This window comes from Podarcis gaigeae (genome assembly GCF_964106915.1).
Source record: "Podarcis gaigeae genome assembly, chromosome: 3".
NCBI lineage: Eukaryota > Metazoa > Chordata > Lepidosauria > Squamata > Lacertidae > Podarcis > Podarcis gaigeae.
The window spans coordinates 6077519-6104821 of record NC_139680.1 but is presented as its reverse complement, the minus strand read 5'-3'; the positions used below and the strand labels follow the sequence as shown (position 1 = coordinate 6104821).

The 27303-nt window shown below is 45.2% G+C and overlaps 2 protein-coding genes across 6 annotated transcripts in view; one reads left to right on the top strand and one right to left on the bottom strand.

Moving 5' to 3' along the window:
• SPRED2 (sprouty related EVH1 domain containing 2) overlaps nt 1-12651 on the top strand; it is an 82261-nt gene extending 69610 nt beyond the window's left edge. For all 3 annotated transcript variants that reach the window (XM_083730596.1, XM_083730597.1, XM_083730598.1), the window contains 2 exons: nt 4445-4594; nt 8712-12651. In XM_083730596.1, coding sequence (XP_083586722.1) covers nt 4445-4594; nt 8712-9365 — 804 coding nt within the window. In that variant the 3' untranslated portion in view covers nt 9366-12651. The remainder of the gene's footprint in view (nt 1-4444; nt 4595-8711) is intronic.
• SLC1A4 (solute carrier family 1 member 4) overlaps nt 1-27303 on the bottom strand; it is a 308345-nt gene that overhangs the window by 120288 nt on the left and 160754 nt on the right. Inside the window, exon 10 of one of the 3 annotated variants that reach the window (XM_083730412.1) lies at nt 23345-23377. The exons of the other annotated variants lie outside the window; for them this stretch is intronic. The gene's annotated coding sequence lies outside the window, so the exon portion shown is untranslated. Of the gene's footprint in view, nt 1-23344; nt 23378-27303 lie in introns of those variants that run through there. 3 annotated transcript variants of the gene reach the window in all.

Below are 27303 nucleotides of genomic sequence, written 5' to 3'. Positions count from 1 at the left end.
ACCGACTCTGGGGTTGCGGCGCTCATCTCGCTTTACTGGCCGAGGGAGCCAGCATACAGCTTCCGGGTCATGTGGCCAGCATGACTAAGCCGCTTCTGGCGAACCAGAGCAGCACACGGAAACGCCATTTACCTTCCCGCCGGAGCGGTACCTATTTATCTACTTGCACTTTGACGTGCTTTCAAACTGCTAGGTTGACAGGAGCAGGGACCGAGCAACGGGAGCTCACCCCGTCGCGGGGATTCGAACCACCGACCTTCTGATCGGCAAGTCCTAGGCGTCCCAATATGCATTATTGCAGAGGTTTTAAAACCCAGCCACCACACCGAGCCAGTTTTTGAGGTCTTACTGGAAGAGAAGGGGAGAAGGCCCCATTGCACTAGTAGAAGCCCTTGCATAGGGCTTCAGCTGACAGGGTTCATTCGTTGAATCCTGCCCATAGTAATTTAACCCCATTATTTAACTTAAGATTTTTGTTATATATTGTCCTGGTCTATATAGCAGTGTAACTTTTAGTGTAAATATGCAATAAACAATTTCTAGCTGCAGCTTCCGTTGAACTCATAACAACATAATCCTTGGAGAGGATTTTGACACTTCCAATAGATCTATATGGTTGCAGATGTTCATCACAATATGTCACCCATGAAAGTTTGATCCAGGATATTCCTGAGAGCTGGATTCTTATTAGAGGTAAAAATAAAATTCTGCACAGTGTATTGTGCTTTTATGTGCCATTCTTACCCATTTGACTCACCCAGGATTTTGACTGGGATGGTGAGTGCAGTGGGGAGAAGAGGTCTTAATTCAACAGCATGCTTTTTGAAAACAGAAATGTGCATCTTGTTGGATTCCCAGAGTGACAAGCAGAGTCCTGAGAAATGTTTGTGTGTTCCTGCATTCTGCCCTCAAGGTGATGCACTGGGCAGGCCACGCTTGGCATGTAAACATGGTTGGAGAAAGTCGGCCCTGGCAGCCTGACAACAAGATGATTGACAACTTCCTGTTAACAAAGTGAAAAGGATTAGAGAATTGCCTTGCAGCCTATAATGCAAGACATTGGCAAGGCTCCTATGAATATTCAGAGGGAAGGGAGAGTTGCAGCTGGCCTCTGAGTTTGTTCCTGACTTCCCTATCTCTTTGGTAACCAGGCTGGGAGAGGAGGAAAGGCAGTTCCAACCAAAGGATGACTTGGACCCAGGTATCTTCATGGAGCATCTTCAGGGCAGGGGAACTGCTATAAGACCACAGGGCAGATAAATGCCAAACTTCTGTTCTACAGCTTCCAGAAGACCTATTCAGATTTGATACTGAGCTCTGATCTATTCTGATTTTTAGGAAATATGCATGGAGTTTTAAAAGTGTGCACAGTTTCCTTAATGTGTTTTTTTACTGAAGTTCTTTTCCTTCTAATTGCATTTGAAACAAAAACGTACCGTATTTTTCACTCTATAACACGCACCAGACCATAACATGCATGTAGTTTTTAGAGGAGGAAAACAAGAGAAAAAATATTCTAAATGAAATAGTGGATATATGATTTTTGTGGTTCATGCTTTGGCCACAGACATGTGATCTGACAGTGAGTTTGGAGTAGCCCAATGCAAAAATCCTGAGAATCCTTGTGGATCCATGCTTTGTAACCACAGAGGAGGGAAGGAAGGGGAACCATGGATCCTCTGCTCATGACTGCAGATCCCCCCCCCCCCGCCACCCGCAGGCATTTGCTCCATAACACGCACAGACATTTCCCCTTACTTTCTAGGAGGAGAAAAGTGAGTGTTATGGTGCAAAAAATACGATAATTAGTCAGCCAGAGCCATGCAGAGGGGGAAATGCAACAGTTGTAAAAGAGAGGAAGGAGGAAAGAAGAATCTAACTAAGGTATAGTCAGAGTAGACCCATTGAAATTAATGGTCCTTAGTTAATAGTCACGCCCATTAATTTAGAGGATTCTTCTCTGAGTTAGGTCCATTCTTCATATCGTAAGTGAAGGCATAGGCTGTTTAAAGTGGCCGGCTTAACTGTTTCATTGGCATATACAGAGTTATTATCTTTCCACTGTTAGCTTGCTTGACGGTTAGCAGTGCCAGAAGAGGTTGTTCTTGATGATGCAGAATATGATGAATCAAGGCAGCAAGCCTGTGGACAAGTAATTCTTAACTGGTTGGGATCATGAAGTCGTAGTTTTGACTTCTTAAATATAGTTATGGACATTTAGTTGCTAGAACTATAAAAGACCAGAACTTTAAACAGCAGCAACAACAACAACACCACATAGTTTTATAAACTGTTGGAGCAAATTGCAAATTGGTCATAAAATTCAAAATAGGGGGTTAAAGGCTTTGAAGCAAGATAGGGAGCAGCCATGCAGAAAGAGGAAAGAAAATACCATATTTTTCATCCCATGGGACGCACCATCCCATAGGACGCACCTAGTTTTTTGGGGGGGGAAATAAAGGGGAGGAAAATTCCTTTATTTCCCCCCCCCCAAAACCAGGTCGGGGAAACCGAACCAGGTCGAGGAACAGCGGGATGGCGGCGCTGCGCCTCCTTGCTGTCCCCCGAGCTTGTGGGGCTGGCCAATGTCTGTCCGGCGGGCGGGGCACTCTGTTTTAGGGCGCCCCTCGCGCCGGGTGGCAGGCTGCTATCCGCAGCGTGGGGAGCCCTGCGGGGAACTCCCGCAGGGCTCCAACATGCTGCGGATGTCTGCCTGGCGCTAGGGGCGCTCTGCTTCAGGGTGCTCTTTGCGCCGGGCAGCAGGCTGCTATCCGCAGCGTAGGAACTCCCGCAGGGCTGCCTAGGCTGCGGATGTCTTCCTGAAGCCTGGAGAGCGAGAGGGGTCGGTGCGCACCAACCCCTCTCGCTCTCCAAGCTTCAGCGAAAGCCTGCATTCGACCCATAGGACGCACCCAGATTTCCCTTTCATTTTTGGAGGGGGAAAAGGGCGTCCTATAGGGCGAAAAATACAGTACTTTCCAGGGACAGATGTCCATCCCTCCAGATTTATATGCAAGAATGAATAAGATGACAGGTGAGATATTCTATTTGTCTAAAATAGAAGTATTTGAGTGCAAATTTTGTGATAAATATTTCATGCAGATCTAAATGCTTTACATTCATACTTTGCTATTTACAGCTTTTAAAAATTCCTCCCGACTTCAGCTGCGCATTCATGAGCTTGTGCTTAAGAGTTGAAAGGAAGGTTATTGCAGGCAGAGACTTCTCAGAGCAGACAGAAACGATATTTTAAGAAGTCAGATGGGGTCACTTATTTGCAGTTATGATCATCTACTCTTAACTTTAATTGGAATCTGCCACTGAAATAGAACCCAACAGCTGATGCAACTAAAACTTCCCAAAATATTCCTCCAAGATACGTCTTTGCTTTATGTAAAGTGTCATAACATTTATTGATCTCCAGTTTCTCCTTTTTCAGAAGAAAGGAAGGAAGATAACAGCCAGCAAATTTATTTATAAAATAATTTTGGACTATTCCATAGATACTGGGCTCCTTGTAACCAGTCACGGGGGGGGTGCAAGGGGGGTGCAACAGGTGTTCCATTTCACTGCTCTGGTGTAGGCAAAGATGCTAATCTACCTGAAGGGAACCTATGTGGAGATAAATAAAAAAAATCACTTGCACATAAGCTGCAGCAGACAATAAACTGATGTTGATCTGTTAGCTCAGTTTTGTCAGTGTGGCATCTTCATGTCTTGTCACACAGCTATATGAGGATGCGGCTGTATTTTTCCCAGCCAGTGCTGAGAGCTGAAGTTGAGTATGTCTACCCAAGGAGTACAAAATAAGTACAGAGAATCAAATCAGGGTGTGTATTTTTAACGTTATTTCACTTTTAAGAGGCACACAAGTGTTGGGCAGACTCCAGCTTACATGTATTTTAGATTAAAACATGGTTAAAAATAGGCACTTGTCCCACTCTTTTTGTGCGCTCTGTGTGTGTGTGTGTGTGTGTGTGTGTGTGTGTGTGTGTGTGTGTGTGTTGGATTAGGCAGTTTCAGGGGGGCAGGGAGAGTAGCCATGTTAGTCTCTGCTGCGTCGCATGCATCTGATGATGTGGACTCCAGCCCATGAAAGCTTATGTCACAATAACTTCCGAAGTCTTTCAAGTGCCGCAAGACACGTTATTTTTATTGTAAAGCAAAGTGGTGTCCAACGGAGGAGGCAAAACCCAAGGAACTGCCCAACTTCATTTCTGTGAGCAGATTAAATATATATTGTAGACCAACGTTTCTCAAACCATGTTGATGTTCATGAAAAACATGTGTGTTTCTAAAGAGGTTTATAGGGCAGCAGTGTGATTTTTTGGGGGTGGGGGATAGGCCCCAGTGCCTAAGGAGAAATCTGGATTGCAGCTCAGATTGTCTATGGAAATGGAGCTGTGTTACTTACCTTCCCTGTTCCCATTTATGTTACTAACAGAATGCTACAGACAGCTCCTCTAATTCTTCTCAGAAGAGGGAGCAGCCTTTGCGAACACTGGCATCTCCTCCATCCTGTGAGCACCACAGAATTTGCACCCGGGGACATTTGCACGACCAGTTTAACCCTGACCAGTATCATCTAGAACAGGTAAGCCTGTTTTCAGTGTTTTGCTATTGCCGTCTTGCCCCTGCCACTCACGGGCACACCAGAGTCCATACACTTCAAATAATTCTCTGTGGATGCATCTCTAGTGGGAGTTGGAGCTGGGGAGGGGGTTCTCTTGATAAGAAGGCTTGCTTGCCATAGTCTTCCAAGGACTATTTGGCCGACCTTCAGAAAGCAGTGCAAGACATCTCTTGCCAGGTTGGTATATGCCAGTTGCCTAGAAAGACAGAGATGAATCCCTGTGATTTAGCATTTCAGGAGAGGCCTTGCACGTAAAAGCTAGCTGCTCCACCAATGCTGTTCTTCTGGCCTGTTTCTGAGATAAATTGAAATGTCAGCATGAGCCTAGCTGCACGATACCTACAGCTGACACAGACCTGTTAGATCTGGAAGGATTTAATAACAGATTTGGATGACACACATATCTATGGGATGAGACGGTAAAAATACATAAAGGATTCCTGAACCACATTATAAGAAAGTCAATTTATGAGGTGTGGAATGCATATAAAACTCTATTAGAACGTAAAACTCCATGGTGGCTCTTGCCATTGGAAGCGATTGCGGTTAAAAAATTTAATATGGAAGGAAAATGGGCCACCTACGGAGATGTAGTGATGGAGGAAGGAAACCAGTAGGAATTAAAAACGTTTGAGGAAATAAAAGAATCATTGAGGGATCGGTTGCATTATCGTCAGATAAATGAAGTGCTTAAAGAGGATTAAAAAAATGGTTTTGAAACAACAAGATCAAGATTTGAGATAGATTAATTGAATGATAAGACAAAAATATTGTCAAAAATGTATAAATTATTATTGGCATGGCATACTAAAGATGAGGAGGTAAAATTGGTAATGATACATTGGGCTAAAGATATTGGACATAATATAAAGTATATACGTAATATACAGGTATTAAGTTTACAGCATGTAATGCGCTTAAAGAAAATGTTATGAAAATGATGTATAGGTGGTATTTAACACCAGTTAAAGTAGCCCAAATGTATAGAACAAAAAATGAATGTTGGAAATGTAAGGAAAAGGAAGTTACCGTATTTTTTGCACCATAACACTCACTTTTTTCCTCCTAGAAAGTAAGGGGAAATGTCTGTGCGTGTTATGGAGGAAATGCCTACGGGTGGCATGCCTACGGATTTTCCTTCTCTAAAAACTACATGCATGTTATGGTCGGGTGCGTGTTATAGAGCGAAAAATACGGTACTTTTTACCATATGTGGTGGATATGTAAAGAGGTAAAAGTTTTCTGGAAAATGATATATAATGAGTTAAAGAAACTGTTTAAAAACACCTTTGTTAAGAAAACCAGAAGCCTTTTTATTGGTTATTGTGGGTAGAGAGATACCGAGACAAGATAAAAAAATTGTTCTTAAATGCAACAACTGCGGCAAGAATTTTGTTAGCCCAAAGATGGAAACAGCAGGAATTGCCAACAAAGGAAGAGTGGCAGGTGAAGCTGATGGACTTTGCAGAGCTGGCGAAACTGACAGGAAAATCTGGAACCAGCGAGACGAAGCATTCTAAAAGGACTGGAACAAATTTATATTACCGTAATTTTCGCTCTATAACACGCAGATTTTTTTCTCCTATAAAGTAAGGGGAAATGTCTGTGCGTGTTATTGAGCGAATGTGTGGTCCCTGGAGCTGACTCGCCGGAGTGCAGGGGCAAAAATCAGGCAAAAATGAGGTCGGGTGGGCGGGCGGAGGGAAGGCGGAAGCTGCTGCTTTCCTGCATTCTGCCTCAGGGTCTTACTGCCCACCCGCTTCTGTTTCTGTTGCTGCGTTTGCTCAAACTCAACAAAGAGCAGGGAATCCCCTGCCCTCCTGGCAAGCAGAGGGTTAAGGAAAGGATCGAGTCCTTCCTTCTAATTCTTTCCTAGTCACACTGCGTGCAGGCTCCAGCCCACCACCTCCTCCTCTCTGTGCTCTAGGGACTCTCAGGCAGCCGAAAAACATGCAGGTAGGGGAGAGGGGGGGGGAGGGCTGGCTTGGGGGGGGGACTTTTGCCTTCCTTTCCTCCCCCCCATTAAACCCCTCCCCTGCATTCTTAAAGGTAAAGGTAAAGGTACCCCTGCCCGTACGGGCCAGTCTTGACAGACTCTGGGGTTGTGCGCCCATCTCACTTAAGAGGCCGGGGGCCAGCGCTGTCCGGAGACACTTCCGGGTCACGTGGCCAGCGTGACATCGCTGCTCTGGCGAGCCAGAGCCGCACACGGAAACGCCGTTTACCTTCCCGCTGGTAAGCGGTCCCTATTTATCTACTTGCACCCGGAGGTGCTTTCGAACTGCTAGGTTGGCAGGCGCTGGGACCGAGCAGCGGGAGCGCACCCCGCCGCAGGGATTCGAACCGCCGACCTTTCGATCGGCAAGTCCTAGGTGCTGAGGCTTTAACCCACAGCGCCACCTGTGTCCCCCCCCTGCATTCTTAGCCAGCTGCTTTTCCGCACACCCCTCTCGTGCTCCTTGTCCCTTCTGTGTTTTTCTTTCCCTCCCCATTTAAAACGTGGTGACAAAGCACGGATCCACAGGATCTTTGCACTGGGTCACCCCAAATTCACCATCAGATCACATAGCATGTCCATGGCTACAGCCTGTACCAAAAAAATCACGCACCCACTGTTGCCTGGGGCTGTAGTGGTGCAAAAACGTGGTTACAAAGCACAGATCCACATGGATTCTCAGGATTTTTGCATTGGGCTACCGCAAACTCACCGTCAGATCACATGTCTGTGGCCACAGCATGAAGCACAAAAATGATACATCCACCGTTTCATTCAGAATTTTTTTTTCTTGTTTTCCTCCTCTAAAAACTATGTGCGTGTTATGGTCAGATGCGTGTTATAGATCGAAAAATACGGTATATTTGAAAGACAACTGTAAGCAATTAACATCATCAGCAGGGTTATCTGAAGATCTGTAAGATGAAATTGCTACCTATTCAGGCTGAGTAATATAATATTTTAGGTAATGGTATAACAAGGATAGGAAACAAAGCGAAATGCAAAGTTTAATTTTGTAAACCATCAGACGGGAGAGAGGGAAGTCGTGTAACGCTCAGTTGATCCGAAGAGATAAATAAGAGTGTACGATGTTACGTAATGTGATTATATGCAAAACCAATAAAAATCATAGAGAGAGAGACTTACAGCCCACCACAGTTCAAGAAGGACACTGACAAACTGGAACGTGTCCAGAGGAGGGCAACCAAAATGGTCAAAGGCCTGGAAACGATGCCCTATGAGGAACGGCTAAGGGAGCTGGGCATGTTTAGCCTGGAGAAGAGGAGGTTAAGGGGTGATATGATAGCCATGTTCTAATATATAAAAGATGTCACATAGAGGAGGGAGAAAGGTTGTTTTCTGCTGCTCCAGAGAAGCGGACACGGAGCAATGGATCCAAACTACAAGAAAGAAGATTCCACCTAAACATTAGGAAGAACTTCCTGACAGTAAGAGCTGTTCGACAGTGGAATTTGCTGCCAAGGAGTGTGGTGGAGTCTCCTTCTTTGGAGGTCTTTAAGCAGAGGCTTGACAACCATATGTCAGGAGTGCTCTGATGGTGTTTCCTGCTTGGCAGGGGGTTGGACTCGATGGCCCTTGTGGTCTCTTCCAACTCTATGATTCTATGATTCTAACAGCAGGCAAGAATTTCAATTGCAGTGGCCCTTTCTCCAACTACTGCAGCCATTGCTGGTAGCCTGGGTCATTTTGCTGTTCCTCACTGAGTACAGTTGGGATATCGTGCGGGTTATATCTGTGAAATGCTTTTGATCCACTTCCAGCTATATGTACCACAATAACATGGATAATGGGATTTTTAGAATTACTGTTTCTGGCCTTTGAAATGAATGAAAGCGCTCCTCATCCACTTCAAATACCTTTTGGTGTTTGGAGCAGTGAGAAATTTAAAACGAAGTCTGCCTTGCTTGTAACGTGCTGTTATTTGTATAAACGTGTGTATCTGTCTAGAGAGATTAGATGATAGAATAACAGAAAATATATTTATTATCTAAACTTCTTGAGTGTGTCATGTGTCATGTTGCCAGCTTTTGAGATGTTCTTTTTGAAATGCTTCTCCAACAGTCCATCCCACGATCCTATCGGCAAGTCAGCTTCCCGGACGATGACGAGGAGATTGTTCGGATTAACCCACGAGAAAAGATCTGGGTGACGGGTTATGAGGACTACCGCCACACCCCCATGCGGGAGAAGTACATTGATCCGGACGATGGGGACTCGTATGTGCGCTTTGCCAAAACCGAGGCCTCCAAACACGATTACAATTACCCTTACGTGGGCAACTCTGACTTCGATCTGTGCGAAGACATCAAGGGCGCTGTGGTTAAGACTCAGCCTGGCAGGTGCAAATCGCGGCGGCGAAAGGAGGATGGGGAGCGGTCGAGGTGCGTCTACTGCAGGGACATGTTCAACCATGAGGAGAACAGGAGGGGTCAATGCCAGGATGCTCCGGACAGAATAAAGAGTTGCATCCGCCAAGTCAGCTGTATGTGGTGTGCGGACAGCATGCTCTATCACTGTATGTCTGACCCAGAAGGAGACTATACAGACCCTTGCTCTTGCGATACCAGTGATGACAAGTTTTGCCTCCGGTGGTTGGCCCTTATCGCCTTGTCTTTCCTTGCCCCCTGTATGTGCTGTTACCTGCCCCTTCGGGCTTGCTATCACTGTGGGGTCATGTGCAGGTGTTGTGGTGGGAAACACAAAGCAGCTGGATGACAACACTCGAAGCTTTCCCCTTTTAGCTAAGGAGCATCTTGGTCCAGAGCGTTCTCAATTTTTACGTACGTCGTCACACAGCCCAAGGAGACTGACAAGAGTTCAGAAACCAGTGGGCTCATCCCTCCTTCTCCTCCCCCTTTCTTTCTCTCCCCTTCCCACTCGGCTGCTATGCATTGATTGCTCACTGAGTTCTAACAGACTGATGTGCAGCATAAAAGACTTTTGTATTATTGATCTGTAATCAAGCAAGAATGTCTTGTACATGTTTATACCTCCCCTCTTCCCTTCCCCTCAGTTGAATGGTTGAGTGTGGTGGACTTTCAGAACTTATTACGGCTGTATCTGTATTTAGCAACCTATTGACACATGTGGAAATAAGGTATAATGAAATCCCACTTTAAATTGTGTTCAACTTGCAGCCAGTAAGTGTGTGTGTGTGAGAGAGAATGTGTGTGTGTATAGAAATTGTGCTAATAACAAATGTGTACCATGACACAGTATCGCTGACAATCTTTATTGTGAGAATTTTGAGTCCATCCGTTCTTTTGACAGTTGCTTTGAATGATTTCTCTGATCACCAAGTATTCAAGCAAAATGTGGGAAATGAGCCTTAGTATCACCTGTATAACATTTGTGAATCTGAGAACTTGTGTCTCAGACCAATTTTACACGTGAAAGGGAAACCCTTAAGTGTCTTCTCTCTTCTCCCCTCCCCCCACACCACCACCTTAGGCTTTCTCCTCCAAATAACATTGGAAATTATAGCTTTAGTGTTGATATTCTTCACAGTGGAAATACTCCTCTATCCTACAGTGTTTCTATTTGAAACAAAGGGGGAATTTCACAAGTTACTAAATTAGCAGGTACACTCACGTGCTTGTGGTGTACCTTGAAACATATGAGGGAACATAGTTGTCTTTTTTATTTTTATTTTAACCATGTCTACAGTCTTGTGTACTAAGGATGGGTGACAATTCTGCTCTCTCTAGAATCCAGGAGCATTTGGGGAATGGATCTGGGGCCCTGTGTTTTTCCAGCGTTTCCAAACCAACCTGGGAATACAGGGCAGGAGCTGGTCTGTGCGAAGTGTTTTCATTTGTGCTTTGCCTGCCTCTCTTCCTTGGAGGCCTTTTGGACCAGGCGAGGGTGTTTTGAAACTTCTCCCGGGACCACTTCCCATGAGGGGAAAGCTTTTTGGACAGAGGGAAAAACACCACTCCCTGCATCTGAGACTGTCAGGTGTGGATCCAGCACCACAACAGGCATCCTATCATCACAGCATTTGACAATCACCTGGGCACAGGTAAGGGCATGGCTTCTCTTTTTCATTATTCAGTTTTCCTCAGAAGGCCTACAGGAATCTGAAGGGGGGGAAAGTGAAATTGACAAACATCACACCCCCACCAGTCTGGAGAAGCCTAATAAAACTTTCTGAGCTAATCAGTTTCACTGGGATTTTCTAAGCTAGCTGTAGAGAAATGTGTGTATGTCAGTTTCAAGAAAGCTTTAACGTTGCTGCGCATTGCAGGGTCTCTTTCTTCCACTTTTCCCCCCCAAGTTCATTGGTGAAATTGACCGATAAAGGATTCCCCCCCACCTGGGCAGCAATTCTCTTCCATCCCCCAAGCCTTTGGATCTGCAAAGTAGGCGCGCTTGCAGTGTGGGCACGAATAATTCCTGGTGGATTTAATGCGCAGATAGGAAGCAGAAAGTACCGAGGGGGGGGGAGATGTGCTGTGTTGTTACCAGGGTTTTCCATGGTGTGTCCTGATCTGACCCCCCCAGTTCTGTCTGCTGTGCAGACTACAGGATCCGCCTGGGGTCAACAGAGGGTCGTGCCTCTTTCTGCTTCCAAATGCACTGAACCAGCATATTTGGGATCTGCAGAGAACCCAGGGCGGACATCCCTTAGGCCAGAGCTGGGTCAATCCCAGGCACCTGGTCACCTTGGTGCCTTCATACCAAACACTAGGAGCATTGAAGCATTTCCCCCCAGCCCTGTCCTAAGTTAGAGGCAGGCCCTGCGGAAATCCGTGGGTGCCCCAACACGGAAAGGCAGTTGATTTCCGTAGTACTTGGTGGTGCGTAAAACGTGTGTGTTCTTTGCAGGATCTGTACCTTCTAACAGGCTGCTTCTTTCTTGGTTGTGAAATGCGTACAGTAGGGTGACACGATGCTTTTGACTTTGTGTGGGTTTGATTTTCTTCTTCGAAGCCATGTCTTGTGTACAAGGCTTGTAATTATCTGGGGAAATAATAATATTTTTCTAATATATGACATGGAATGGCCATTTTTTTTTATTCAAAGGAATAATGTAGAGCAGTTTAGCTATAATATAGCATAGTACAATCTGAGTAATCTGAGGCAGCTATAGGCACCGGCTTGTGAGAACTGGAGCTGCTGTTTCTGCCATAATCTTTTTTCCGCAGCCAAGTGCCGGTGAGTGCTTGCCCTTACCCCCCCCTCCCTCCTTCTTGCACATTGACATGAGTCTTAAAGGAAGAGGAACTGAGTTTTATTTTATTTTATTGCCAAATAGATGCAAATAGCGACATGCTTGCCACTCTCCTTGTGAAAACGTGCCACAAGGAGTCACCACAGCTTTTTGTCACATATGCAATGGGTGTGTGTGGCATATGTTATGGCTGAAACCCGGAGCTTGAGCAGATCTGCTTACACTCAGGCACTGACCTAATGATTTGATTACGAGCTTTTCTGTTTGGTTTTTAAACTCCTGGACACATGGCGGCACCCATTGGGCCAACCCAGAAACTCATGGGCCAGGATCCAGGGCCATTTGGCAAAGCAATCATTTGAGGCCTGTTTGCAAACACAGACCCTGCACCCCTCTTTCCACCAGACAAGCCACTGTTGTGAAACTCAGGGGATCTTCAGGAGCAGTTTCAGAAACCAAGCGGGGAGACCTTTGGGGTGGAGGGGGGGGTCTGTGTTGAAACTTGAACATTCCTAGGGACTTCTGCGGGCTCCTCCTTGCCTTTGCAGCAAAGAAGACGACTGGAGCACAGCCCTTTTCCCACTCACCACAAAGGCACAGCCATAAGCTCCCAGTCCCGGGGTGGGGGGGGGGTGGGAATTTGTGTTGGAGCTCCTCCCCATGCCAATAATTACCTTCGTTTCTGGGAGGAGATGCAGCATGGGCTCTTCCCAGCTGGCTTGGGACTTCCCACATTACCTTTCCATACAGAAAAGAGCATATTGCAGTAACTTCCATTTCTCAAAGGTAATGGAAAGATGGCCTCAGACATCATCATCATCATCATCATATATATATATATATATATATATATATATATATATATATATGCTTTCGTAGATTTTCACGGGTACAGGAATGCAGGTTTTGGTGTCCTCGGGTGTCTTCCCGTGTAAAAGTTGGGGTGTCTAGGCGACGTTTCGACGAGGTCTCACTCGTCATCTTCAGGCTGGTGCTTTCGGCTTCTTGTTACTGGAACAGAGCGGGATCTCAATGTTTGAGTTCCTATAAATACTGTAGAGGGGGTGTGGTGTCTAGCCTCCAATGTTCTGGGCAGAGAGGAAGTTCCCAGGCTAGTGTGCCTTTTCTTCTTTTGTTCCTTAATTACTTGAGAGATACCTTGAGTGATTTCTTGAGTGATATCCTGAGTACCACTTAGGTGGGTCATTAGGTGTGGATTTAGCAACTAATCCACACCTAATGACCCACCTAAGTGGTACTCAGGATATCACTCAAGAAATCACTCAAGGTATCTCTCAAGTAATTAAGGAACAAAAGAAGAAAAGGCACACTAGCCTGGGAACTTCCTCTCTGCCCAGAACATTGGAGGCTAGACACCACACCCCCTCTACAGTATTTATAGGAACTCAAACATTGAGATCCCGCTCTGTTCCAGTAACAAGAAGCCGAAAGCACCAGCCTGAAGATGACGAGTGAGACCTCGTCGAAACGTCGCCTAGACACCCCAACTTTTACACGGGAAGACACCCGAGGACACCAAAACCTGCATTCCTGTACCCGTGAAAATCTACGAAAGCAAATATATATATATATATATATATATATATATATATATATATATAAAGAACCAAGGCAGAAGAATTCTGGACTGTACCACTAAAGTTAGGGAGTCACATTTAATTTCCCCCATATTAAAAACAACAACAAAAGACTCTTTGCTTGTAACAAGCTAGCAGACCAGAGAGATTAAACATGCCTATTTTTCTGATGTGCTAGTCTATTAGGCTTATTAAGCAGGTAAAAAAGAAAAAATCTGCAACCTGCAGTGATACAGTCTAGAATTCTATATAATGTGTAGATTGGCTGTGTGATCTCTCTAGTTCATATTTTGGTATTCAAGATTTGGGATTTGTCTGTAACATATATAACGTAGGCTTCAATGTTTTTGCATTGGTTAGGTTTTACGTTTGTAAATGTAAATGGACTGCTAAATGGCAAGGGAAGCTTTTCATTTTCTTTTTTTTTCTAATTTTTATTTTGTAAACTCGTGGAAGGAATAAATATTTTGTGCCTAATAGCAAATGACAAATCGCTGTAAATGGTGACTAGCAAACATCATGCTAGCCTCAAAATAAAATAATAAAGTGATGGGGACAGTATTTTGGTTTTGCAAGTTGTTTCGCTATTCTGAATTTCTGTAAGGTCTCCCCCCCCCCCAACAAAAGCACAACACTAAAGAAGAGATCTTACAGGTTGTCAAGCCTCTCAGTTCAAGTGCCCCTATTTATTTTGCTAAAGCAGACATGCTCCAAGCCTCGATGTATGTCCTCTTCTGTAAATTCCCTCTTTTCTCTGGTTTTGTTTTAATCCTGATTCAGTTGTTCCATGTTTGTTCTCCCTCTCCCTCTCTCCCCCTCCATGTGAGTTGTTGGGGGGGGTGTTTTTGTTTTCGTTAGTGCAGCGAAATTGGCACAAGGATAGAAATGGGAGGCTGGGAGGGGGGTTTCCCCCCTGTAAATATTCCCCATTGATCTCCACACTGCAGCTGAACAGTGTGTAGTGTTTTTCCTCTGTTGGTTTTTCAGTACTGACATTAATCATCTGAGAAATTATTCAGATTTTATTTTTGTATCTGTGGTAACAATCCATTAACCAAAAGCTGTTTCTTTCCCCCCAGTTCGGAACATCCCCCCCCCCAAGCTCTTGCTCACATTAACAAATTTAAGTGCCTGAAGCAAACCTTCTATTATGTATCTGTATACTAAAAGTTTAAAACTCTGTTGTATTGATTTTTATAAGCCTTTTTACCTCTGTGTAAAGAATATATATACAAGTGTATGATGTATATTTTAGTTCTTAACTTCTTTTTTTATTGTTTCTAATATGTATGATCATTGTAGCTATTGCTTTAAAAATGTACCATGTAAATATAAATACATCATATCAAAAGAAAAGGTGTGTGACATGCTTTGAAAGTCTTTAACTAAAAGGTTTGGGTATCTGAAAGATGAGAACCATGATGTATCTTTGTGCTGCATTCCAGAATACTAAAGGTGTACCCAAATACATTTTCTGAGCAATAATTTCTTAGCACAAGGAAATTGTAGCGTGAACTGAGAAAGCGTTGTCATGTCCTTTCCCCACGACAGCAGCTGATCTAGAAAGTGCAGTCATGGATATTGTAGCTCATCCTACTTTTTCCTTCACTGATCTCAGGTGGAGAAATTCAGTTCCACAAACTGGTCCTAAATTAAAAGCTGCTCTTCACCTGCACTTCCTTGACATATGCAGGACAATATTTGTGCCTGCAGTTCTTCCAATGAGGAAGGAGGAGACATTGATCTCCATTGTAAGTGCGTTGGGAAGTGGTGACAACATAGTGCTCCCCTAACTTGATATTTTATAGGGACGCGGGTGGCGCTATGGGTTAAACCACAGAGCCTAGGGCTTGCCGATCGGAAGGTCGGTGGTTCGAATCCCCGCGACGGGGTGAGCTCCCATTGCTCGGTCCCTGCTCCTGCCAACCTAGCAGTTCGAAAGCACCTCAAAGTGCAAGTAGATAAATAGGTACAGCTCCGGCGGGAAGGTAAACGGTGTTTCGTGTGCCTCTCTGGTTCGCCAGAAGTGGCTTAGTCATGCTGGCCAGAAGTGGCTTAGTCATGCTGGCCACATGACCCAGAAGCTGTCAGCGAACAAACGCCGGCTCCCTTGGCCAATAAAGCAACCCCAGAGTCATCCGCGACTGGACTTAACAGTCAGGGGTCCCTTTACCTTTACCTTTAACTTGATACTAGGCTGCAGTCTTATGCAGTGCCAGTAAAATCAGCTCTGTGTGTGCATGTATGTATCAGGCTTCCTCTGTGTTAATCCTTTTTTTCCCCCTCCAGTCTTGGCATTTTGTATCAGGAAAGAAACTACATCCAACCCACATCTTTTTAAATTACTGTAACTTCACTATAGGTTGTTAAATGCAAAATGCTATTTTGATATGGTTTACTGCTTTAAAAAAAATAATCCCATTTCTAGTGGTAATTCCAGAATTCTCAAGTTATCCTCTCTCTCTTAACATGTAAGAACAGAATTCGTTCTCTGTTGATTCTCTGTCCCTGGGTTCATTCTTGCCCTGCCCTCTTCCTACACAGATATATCCAGTTTCACAGGGAAGAGAACCAGATCAACAGTGAGTAAGGTTTTCAGTGCTATCAACCTTGGAGAGACTGTCCAATGTAATAAAAGCATTCTAGGTATGGAGATACTGAAAGTGTACTGTAGCCTAGTGGATAATCCTCTTGTGAATCTGAGAGACCCAGCTCTCTCTGAGAGGTGATGTACTATTCCCCCCCCCCCCCCCGGGAGATCAGTGTGCAGTTCACAGAACGTACAAATTTCAGCTCCAAGATCCTGATCTTTTGAGACTCCAAAATGTTTCCACCCTTCGTTTCAGAAGACTCTTGACTTCAGTGCAGTGGAACCTCAGGTTTTGAGCGTCTCAGAAGCTGAACAATTCGGAACCCAAACACAGAAGTAATTGCTTCCAGGGAGTTTTTTTTTCTTCTTTTTTCCCATTGACTTTGCAGCCAGCTCGTTGATCTTCAGTTTTTTAACATTTTGGAAGCTGAACAGTCTTCCGGAACAGATTACATTCAAAAACCGAGGTTCCACTGTAGTAGTGATCTGTCCACAAATGTCAGGAACTAGAGAGAAGGGTTTGAAATTCAAAGATATTTGGTTTCTGTATATCATGATCTCACTTGGGATTAGTTGTATCAGCTCAGTTAGATAACAGGAAGTCTTCCTATAAGTGCCATGGATCTTCACACTTCATAGCAGCTTTCTAAACATGATGACATACTGCATATCCATAGGCCAAGGGACTTTAACTCTTGGTATGGAATCATGTTGGCATTCTGAAACAATTCCCAATAAATTTGGTGGGACTTGCCCCTGAGCAAGTAAGCGTATGATTTCAGCCTTGTTTTCTAAAGGAGGTCTCCTTCTGCATTCATGTAACTCTCCAGAGGCTATTGATTATTTTCTTGCTTGTATGTATGGAAGAACTAAGAATTACAGTATGGATACCCAATCAGCCTTAATTTCAGGCAAGGCAATATTGCCATCCTTTATTTGACCATATAAAATGCTCTCCACCTTTTCCCAGAAGCTTTACAGGTTTTAGGTGGCCACCAGACACAACCTAGTAACATCTGTGGTTGTATTATATATTAATTAAAATGCACTAGTTAAACTGCTGCCCTTTCAAGGTAGATGTCTGTGGCAATGCTTGTTTGTGTAAAGCTCACTGAGCGCAGTCATCAACTTTTAAAGCGTCCTCGGAGTCTTGCATATCCACTACTGAGTTGTCTGAAGTGATGCTGTGCATCTGCGCAGCACAGATTGACCACTAAAAATCAAACACTGCAAGAGGTAACTTGTGAAAATACAAAAAAGGCAATGTCTTGCTAAAGCAGCTTGATTGACAGCTCTCTTTTCCATTAACGGATGAGGGAAGAAATGAGATGAACTGTACTCCTACACTGCTTTTTGTGTTACCTAAAACACTGGTCAACATTGAACGGTTTCGCTGTATCCATTGCTCGGAATTAGATCTGTCATGAGCAGAGCTCACCATGCAGACATAGAGATGCCCGGTTCTTGCTCTGTGCAGCTGTGGAGTGGGGGTGGGCGGGTGCAAAGAAGATATTGCTAATACCCAAATCCATCCGGGAAGCTTGTAAATACCTCCAACCATGCTCTGGAAAACACTGCCAAAAGCAGGATAACTGCCATGCTCCTGTGCATTTTAACAGCCTGGTATGCAAAAGATAGCAAGCGAACATTTTCTGTTGCTTCCCCACCCCCCACTTTGATATCTTTGAACCTAGTGATGCAGCAGGTGGAGATGCCAAGGTATCGTTTATATTGAGATTGAAAATATTCTCAGCCAAATCAAATGTATTCATTCTGTATTTTTATCTTCACTTTGAGGTCTGATGGGCCTGCTATACAACTGTCCTTATCCATGAGGGCGTCCCACAAGCAAAGGGAGGTAGAGGTTAAAGGTAAAGGGACCCCTGACCATTAGGTCCAGTCGTGGCCGACTCTGGGGCTGCGGCGCTCATCTCGCTTTATTGGCTGAGGGAGCCGGCGTACAGCTTCCAGGTAATGTGGCCAGCATGACTAAGCCGCTTCTGGCGAACCAGAGCAGCGCACGGAAACGCCATTTACCTTCCCGCCGGAGCGGTACCTATTAATCTACTTGCACTTTGACGTGCATTCGAACTGCTAGGTTGGCAGGAGCAGGGACCAAGCAATGGGAGCTCACCCCGTCGCAGGGATTCGAACCACCGACCTTCTGATCAGCAAGCCCTAGGCTCTGTGGTTTAGACCACAGTGCCACCTGCGTCCCCTGCGCCACCTGCGTCTGGAACAGATGAGAAGGTAAGGCAAGCTCAGTACCTTGAACAAAAAGCAAGTTGCTGATTCAGGACCACCGTTAGTGGTCCTGCAGCAGAGGCAGAAGATAAAGGTCTCGGTGGTGTCGAAGGGAACTGGTAGATCTTTTAGAGTTTGGAGCAGGCCAGGGGTATTCAACCAGTGTGCCATCAGGGCTGCTTCAGGCAACACTGACTCCATCCGTCTTCTCTTCCCTCTCACCTCTCTGCCTCCCAAAGGCTTGCACAGCTGTTTGTGGCTACAAGCTCTGCAAGCGAATGGTGCCTCTGGGGCTGGCCAGGGGTGCTGGTTCCCAGGAGCTGCGGCAACCTCGAAGTAAGCAGGCATGTGGGTGAGGGAGCCCAGCCAGCCCTTGCTGTTGGGAATGGACAGACAAGTGGGAGGCCAGGCAGGCACCATGCTGGCCTTCTTTGTGCTTGCTGTGTGCAAGGCCTGCCTGGAACCTGAGTGCACAGTGCCAAAGGGGAGCCTTTGCAGGCCCAGTGGCACCCACTGCTGCCTCCCAGTGTGAGTAAGGTGCTGGCCTCAAATTCACCTTTGGCCAGTTTCCGTCAGGCCGCTACGGCTGGGGGCATCCCAGCCCCCTGGGAGGCACCTCTCTTGGGGGTGGCAGTGGCTGCTAGGAGGACTCCCAAGGAGAGGGGAGAGGAGGCTGAGGGAACACTTCACAAAGGAGGGTATTTGAAAAGAGGTGAGGGGCTGCTGGCTCTGCAGCATGATTGTCCACAAGGGTGCCACAGAAAGAATGTAGTTGGTCAAGGGAACCATGGACTCAAAAAGGTTAAAAACCTCGGAATTAGATAGTCAAGAGTGCTCGGGTACCTCGGGTTACAAATACCTCAGGTTACAAAAGCTTCAGGTTACAAACTCTGCTAACCTGGAAGTATCAATCAATCAATCTTTATTACTGTCCAGAGACCCAACAAATCGTTACAAAGCAATGCACAATTCATACAGCCTAACTAACCTGGAAGTAGTATCTCGGGTTATGAACTTTGCCCCACGATGAGAACAGAAATCGCGTGCCGGCTGCAGGAGGCCCCATTAGCAAAAGCGTGCCTCAGGTTAAGAACGGTTTGTGTTAAGAAAGGACCTCCGGAACGAATTAAGTTCGTAACCCGAGGTACCACTGTAAAGGGATGGTGTCCATTTCTGCAGCTGTTGGCAGTAGGATTCCTAGCTGTGGGAAATCTCCGGATCTTCCTGTTACTCAGAGTAGACTACGGTGCAGTCATTGGAGTCTGTTGGCAAAGGAGTCTTCTTGGGACATAGTAGGTGACATATGGGAATACCTTTTATTGGGACCAACTGAAGAAAAAGCAAAAAGTAACAAAAGAGCCTATGGACTACCACAGCTGGATTTGAACCAGCTTGCTATGTGTCCCCCTCCCACCCATCAACAGTTCAGGTGGTGGGAGTGGTCCCAAGAGGCTGGGACTTAATCTCCTCACACATGGACATCACTCCATTGGTGCCCTTTCTGGGAGTGAAGCACCCTGCCCTGCCACTGCGCAGTCTCAGCAGACACAGAATCCTAGAATGGTAGATTCATCTAGTCCAATCCCCTGCATTGTATAAATCCTTTGCCCAACATGGGGCTTAAAACCACAACCACCAGATTAAGTCTTATGCTATACCAACTACCCCTGGATCCTCGACTAGCTAGTGCTCTGAGCAAAGTCCAACATAGGATGTGGGTAAAGGTAAAGGGACCCCTGACCGTTAGTTCCAGTCGCGGACGACTCTGGGGTTGCACGCTCATCTCGCTTTATTGGCTGAGGGAGCCGGCGTACAGCTTCCGGGTCATGTGGCCAGCATGACTAAGCCGCTTCTGGCGAACCAGAGCAGCGCACAGAAACGCCGTTTACCTTCCCGCTGGAGCAGTACCTAATTTATCTACTTGCACTTTGACGTGCTTTTGAACTGCTAGGTTGGCAGGAGCTGGGACCAAACAACGGGAGCTCACCCTGTCGTGGGGATTCGAACCACCGACCTTCTGATTGGCAAGCCCTAGGCTCTGTGGTTTAGTCCACAGTGCCACCCTCATCCCAAAGGATGAGGGTAAAGGTAAAGGGACCCCTGACCATTAGGTCCAATTGTGACCAACTCTGGGGTTCTGCCCTCATCTCGCTTTATTGGCCGAGGGAGTCGGAAACGCCGTTTACCTTCCCGCCGGAGCGGTACCTATTTATCTACTTGCACTTTGATGTGCTTTCGAACTGCTAGGTTGGCAGGAGCAGGGACCAAGCAACGGGAGCTCACCCCGTCGCGGGGATTCGAACCGCCGACCTTCTGATAGGCAAGTCCTAGGCTCTGTGGTTTAGACCACAGCATCACTCGCGTCCCTTATAAGGATGGGGGTAGATGGGTTTATTCTCCCTGCAAAGTGAGATAATGGTATTTTCTTCCCATGGGGGTTCATTTATGGGTCTCTCTAAACACAGAGAGCGGTGAGGCTCAAGGATTCCTGGTTTTCATACATCTGCAAGGGGAGGGGCCCTTTTTCCTTTTGAAATTCCATCTTGAATTCATGTTCAGTGTATACACCAAGATGCAACCATCAAACTATTTTACAGATGTGTTTTCCTCTTGACTTTAGAGAGGGGGCTACTACCCATTCTATACTGTGCAGTTCAGCTCACCCGTAAAAGGTTGTGCCTTTGAGTTGAGCTGGTACAACAAGAGCCAGTCTGCTGCAACATCTCCGCAAGGGAATGGGCAGAGGTCCTCACTAACCTGCCTACCTGAGACCATTAGTCATACAGGATCTTACACAGTGGAGCTGCTGTGAAACGCGAAGACTGGATGGAGAACAAGGTCTACCTAGTACTAATACATTATTTATATATATATTTCTCCAGCTAATTTTGCAGACTCAGATATGTCAGCAAATAGGCAAAACGACACCTCTCGCCACAGACCGAGGAACCTTGCTAGACTCCCATTTCATTGTGGAAGCCCTGCGTGGATCACATAAGGAGAAACCAGGAAATACCATGAAGGGCTGTTGTCCTTTCAGGCCCATCCGCTTTGCAAATGATTCTCAAAAGGTGAGCTGTTTCTTTCCAGACCCTAGAAGGGCGCTGAGTGTAGTTTACTTTCAACTGGGGAAGGGGGTTAAATGTATTTATTCTTTTCAACACAGCTTCCCATTCTTTGAGTTCTGCGCCTATCATAATTCCCTTTATTTGTGGGGTGGGTGCCAATTCTTACATTGTCAAAAGTGCAACAGGCACACAGGAGAGCGGAATCAGCAAGCTTAGGGGAACCCCTAGGTCTAAAGGTAAAGGTAAAGGGACCCCTGACTATTAGGTCCAGTCGTGGCTGACTCTGGGGTTGCGGCGCTCGTCTCGCTTTATTGGCTGAGGGAGCCGGTGTACATCTTCCGGGTCATGTGGCCAGCAGGACTAAGCTGCTTCTGGCGAACCAGAGCAGCGCATGGAAACGCCGTTTACCTTCCTGCTGGAGTGGTACCTATTTATCTACTTGCACTTTGACGTGCTTTCGAACTGCTAGGTTGGCAGGAGCAGGGATCGAGCAATGGGAGCTCACCCCGTCGCGGGGATTCGAACTACCAACCTTCTGATCGGCAAGTCCTAGGCTCTGTGGTTTAACCCACAGCGCCAGGGGGAAAACACAGCCTTATGAGGGCAGAAAATGATCAGTGGGCACAGCAATACAGAGAAGGTGGGCGTGGGACTGGCCTCTCAGGCTGCAGCAAATGACAGTCTGCCTTATTGGCCCGAATATAAGACGCACTCGCAAATAAGCCGCACCTTTAAAATTCAAGGTTTATTTGCGTGTGCAGCCCCCTTCTGGCACTCCTGGCACTAACTCCCCAAACCAGTGGTGCCCCCGTTCACAGCAGTAGTGCTGGGAGGCAGGCGCGCAGCACTCGGTTCTGAATATAAGCCGCACTTCTTCTTTTTAAAAATTAAATAATAAATTTTATTAGTATTTTCCACACAACAACAACACGAAAACTATCGAAAAATAACAATACACAAAACACAAAAACAAACATACAAAAAAAAACACAAATCCATATCTTACAAGTTAATAATATAAACACTAAAAAGAAAAGCAAATATTGACTTCCGCCAATCCCACAACACCTCCTTTACCTCTCATTGTGTCTTCCTGATTTCCTTATCATCTCTATCCTAGCATCTAGATATAAATCCCACTTTCTTATCCTTTCACTTCACAAGGTTATTCCAGACTCAGCCAGATTTCTGTGCTCAAACCTTGGCTTTTAAGGTATTCATTTAGACACTCCCATTCCTTTTTCACTTCACTTTTTGGTTTTTGTCTTATTATATCTGTCGATTTGGCTAATTCTAAATATTCTGATATATATATATAAGCCGCACTTCAACTTTTCAGTGTCAGAATTGGGGGGGGGGAGTGTGGCTTATATTCGGACCAATACGGTACTTTAAATTGCTACCTTGGGGGCTCCTCTCAGGCCAAATCCAGCAAAACTGGAACAAAGCAAATGACACTTCAAGACAGACCCAGCTTAAGAGTTTCTACTCTTATCCTTGATATTTCATCCTCCTCAGCCGCAGACTGAGATATTGCACACATACCAGAGGTACGCCACAACATTTTGTTGGGGACCCTACTTGCGGTTGTTCTTCCCTCCGTTGAGATCCAGACATGGCTTAATCAAAGCAGAAAGGCAGTCGGTCTAACTGAGACCTGTACAAGAAGTAGAGGCAATTGTCCAAAGACAACAAATGATAAACAATTCATTCGCTAATGTTCCTTACACAACGTGTCAGCAAAGAGTAAACCCTAAGGCACAACAGGGCAATCCTCTTCATGCCTCCTGCATAGCCCCACTGACCTGCATAAAGGCCTGCAAAATTAATACAATGGTACCTCGGGTTACATACGCTTCAGGTGACACACTCCACTAAGCCAGAAATAGTGCTTCAGGTTAAGAACTTTGCTTCAGGATGAGAACAGAAATCGTGCTCCAGTGGCATGGTGGCAGCAGGAGGCCCCATTAGCTAAAGTGGTGGTTCAGGTTAAGAACACTTTCAGGTTAAGTACGGACCTCCGGAACGAATTAAGTACTTAACCCGAGGTACCACTGTAACTGAAAAGTGTTTGTTTCCCTGTCTTCCTTTTCCACCTCTCACCTGCCCTAACTAAACCCTCCTGCCTCTTAAATGCTTTGGAACTCTGCTGCTGAATGCAGCACCTCATCAACACACAGAACACACTTTGGTTTTTCAGAAATAGCTTGCAAAAGCTACGCAGAACTGCAGTCAGAATTTGCCTGACGTGCAGCATTTTGGTTTTCTTCGTGGCAAAATCAACCCCACCCCTTGGTAAAAGGGTGGCAGCCACGGGGAACAGGAAATCTCCAATTCCCCCCGAAGAAATGCACACCTGTATCATGAACGCCAGGAGGCAGCTGGTATGTGGCAGCCATAAACACTTCCCAGCTGTCTGTCAAGCCTTGTCTGGAATTATTACATCCATGATAGTCCTCCCTCCTTTTGCGGTGGGGGTGCTGTTTCTTCTGACTTTCAGCAGAGAATCAAGAAGAGAAAAGGGAACCATCCTTCTTAAGTGCTGGGAGAGAGGTAAATTGGTGCGTTTTGTGATCCCCAGCTGAAGCGCAGCCCAAGGTTATTCAAGTTCATTATGATAAGAATAGAGGAGATGCAAGTGTAACATGTGTGTGACTCATGACAGCAGATGGCTCTTGGGCTGCGCTGAATGCCGTTTTAGAAAACTCCCTGGATAAAGAGACCCTGAGCTCTGCTATCCAAAACACATACCCCCAATCTCGAAAGATCTGTATTTAACGGCAAGGGAAGAGCTCTTGTTCCCCACGGTAAAAGGCAAGAGGACACTTCGTAATAACATGGAAGAGTGAGAGCCAGGATAATAAATAGTTATCCTTGCAATCTGTAGTTTAACGCTGAGATGTCTGCAGCAGCTGATGCTCAGCCTCGCTTTCGGCCCCATCCAGGTGGCGCTGAGTTGGAAGGAAGGAGAAAAGGAAATGGCAAGAAGTGATGTCACCCCCCAAGTCAGCAGAGCAAACTGAGGACACAGCACACTCATTATTTGACTCCGTGTTGGGGTCTGCGGGGAGGATACCCTCAAAAAGAGGGACTTGGAGCCAGGAGAAGTATTTTTAGAAGCTTAGGAATGGTGTTGTTAAAATAATTAAAATGGTGTACTTTAAATTATATTGAAGAATCTATATCTTAGTGGTCCAGCACATGGTCTGGTCCCATGCAGAAGACCATTGTCTGAGATAGTATACGGCAGCTTCCTGTGTTCCTTGGTGTTTGTGGTTAATAAAAATAACCGCTACGCAAATCTGGAGTAGAGCGGAATCCCGAAGACAGATGCATGTCCTGTATGCCTCTTACCAGCAACTCCTGCAGCCAAGCTGGTGCTGGGCTTTCCTTTGGACCACATCAATGCGGCTGAGAGGGAAGGCCTTCAGACTCGCTGCCTGGGCTTGCACCCTGGAGAAGTCACTTCGCTGCTGTTAATGCAGCAAAACTAACACGGGAGGCAACAGTTTTGAGTTAACGGTCTCTGCAGGCGCTGTGACTCTCCAGTGGTTTCACCCCCTGAGGTGCACTCCATTGCCTCTCAAGACTGTTGAATACCGTCAAAATAAAAAGGAAGATTAAATAAGGTTGGCACAAGTAAGCAATAGCTCAGCCAGGGGTACTGAGCTGCCTGCAGTGCCAGCAGGAACTGGGACACTGAGGAGAGAGCTATGCTGTGTGCCTACTTGAGCTAATTTGGTTGCAGAAATAACTGCAGCAAGGAAGCAGGATAAACTTGCGCCTGACGGGTGGTTTGTTGGCTAATGGCATCTTGCGGACACTTCATATGTGCTAACGAAGTGCAGTTTAGAGTCAATTAGCTAACCTACTGCCAGCATCTGAAGTTTAGGTACAAGGAAACTGTGTGTGTGTGCTTTCTGCTAGAGATGCACTGAACTAGTCTTGGTTCCCTGTGGAGGGACCAATATGGTGACAGCTGTTCTAGCAACAATGGTGGTGGTGGGGAAATAGATGTGGGGTATTGCATCACCATTGCAACTGGATGCCATGCACAACTAGAGCATCTTAGACTTGCCAGGTGTATAGGATCTTCAGACTTAAATTCCCCTATCCCACAGATGCTAGGGAAGTTATATGCCCTGAGTTAGTTTTTAGCCTGGAGTAAATGCTGCCCCACTCATTCTAAACTCACAAATCATATGACAAATAAACTGCCCAAGATGTGTAAAAATGTGATAAGTAAATGTAAGCAGATAGATGGGTCATTCTTCCATTTGTGGTGGACATGTAAAAAAGCTAAAGGCTTTTGGGAAATGATATATAATGAAATGAAGAAAATGTTTAAATGGGCTACTTCCAAAAGACCATAAGCTTTCATTACAGTCATACCTTGGGTTGAAGTAGCTTCGGGGTGAATATTTTCGGGTTGTGCTCCGCGGCGACCCGGAAGTAACAGAGCTTGTTACTTCCGGGTTTCGCCGCTTGCACATGCGCAGATGCTCAAAATGATGTCACAGCAGTCGCGTCTTATGTTTACTTCAGGATAAGAATGGGGCTCCGGAACAGATCCTGTTCATATCTAGAGGTACCACTGTATATCCATAATAGGGTCAGAAGTTTCCAAAGAAGATGACCAAACTAGTTCTGTATGTGACAATAGCAACTAGAATATTACATGCCCAGAAATGGAAAGAAGAGAAGGTTCCAACGAAGGAAGAGTGGCTTTTGACAGTAATGGACTATGCAGAAATGGCAAAGCTGACAGTGAAATTAGGAGATCAAAATGATGAACATTTTATAGAAGCACAGAGGCCTTTCATGGAATATTTATAAAAATATTGTCCTCAAATGAAAGCGTGGGCAGGATTCGGATAAAAGCAGTGGAAGAAAAATTATAGAATAATTGTAATAGAGAAACTTTTTGTAATAGATAATGGTGCAATGCAGAACAACTACAACAACAATTTTTTTATTTATATACCCCACCCATCTGGCTGGGTTTCCCCAGCCACTCTAGGTGGATTCCAACACAAATAAAAACATAATGAAACATCAAACATTAATAGTAACAATCTGATCGAATATAAAAAGTCACAATAACTTTAAAATAAACAACTTATATCGAACAAAATCGAATAGTAAACAGAAAAATTAAACACCAGCAAAGAATAATTTAAACAGTTTACACTCATCAACCACAAGCAATAATTACTAATCTATAATCTATAAAAATTGCAGCAAATTGCAATGCATAAAATAGCACAAAACATGTAAAAGGATCAAATTGAGAAACACACACACAACTTATAAGACTTCTTCTTTTTTTAATATCCCTGAACTCCTTTTTCCCCAGCTGCTGCTGCTGCTGTTCTTAATGTCATGGTCTGGGAAAGGCTCCCAGGGCAAGGCAGGTGGAAGTACTATTGCCTGATGAGGAACAGAAAGTCTCTCTCCCCTCACAATGCAGTAGTCCAAGCGGGAGACAGACAGAAACAAATAAGCAGTTTGTCTTTAAGGTCCGTAAGAATGAGTCTCAAAAAATCTACGGGCCTCCCAAAGCAAGGCAGATGGGCTTCTTTGGGTAAGTAGTTCCAAAGTTATGAGGCTACTGCAAAGAAAATACTTTGCTGACTTCATTGTACTAGGCTTTGTTGTATATCTGTAAGGAATTTACAGTATATTTATTGTGAATAATTTCCTCCCAATGAATGGCTGGTCTGCTCCCCTACTCACATTTATAAAGCTTCCACAGAACTTTCTCCAGTGCTATGACTGCACAAGACCTTGTCTAGTGAAAGGGGAGGTTGTTGTTTTTTTAAAAGAACAAAAACATAGCATTTATCCCTCCAGATGTGAATCACTGAATCCTTTTATTATATCTGTGTCCTTAAGATTCCTTTGATGTCCTGGAAACACACAGGGCCATTTGGGATTTTGTTAAAAATGTACACATTTCCGTACTTTGGTTAATCTATCC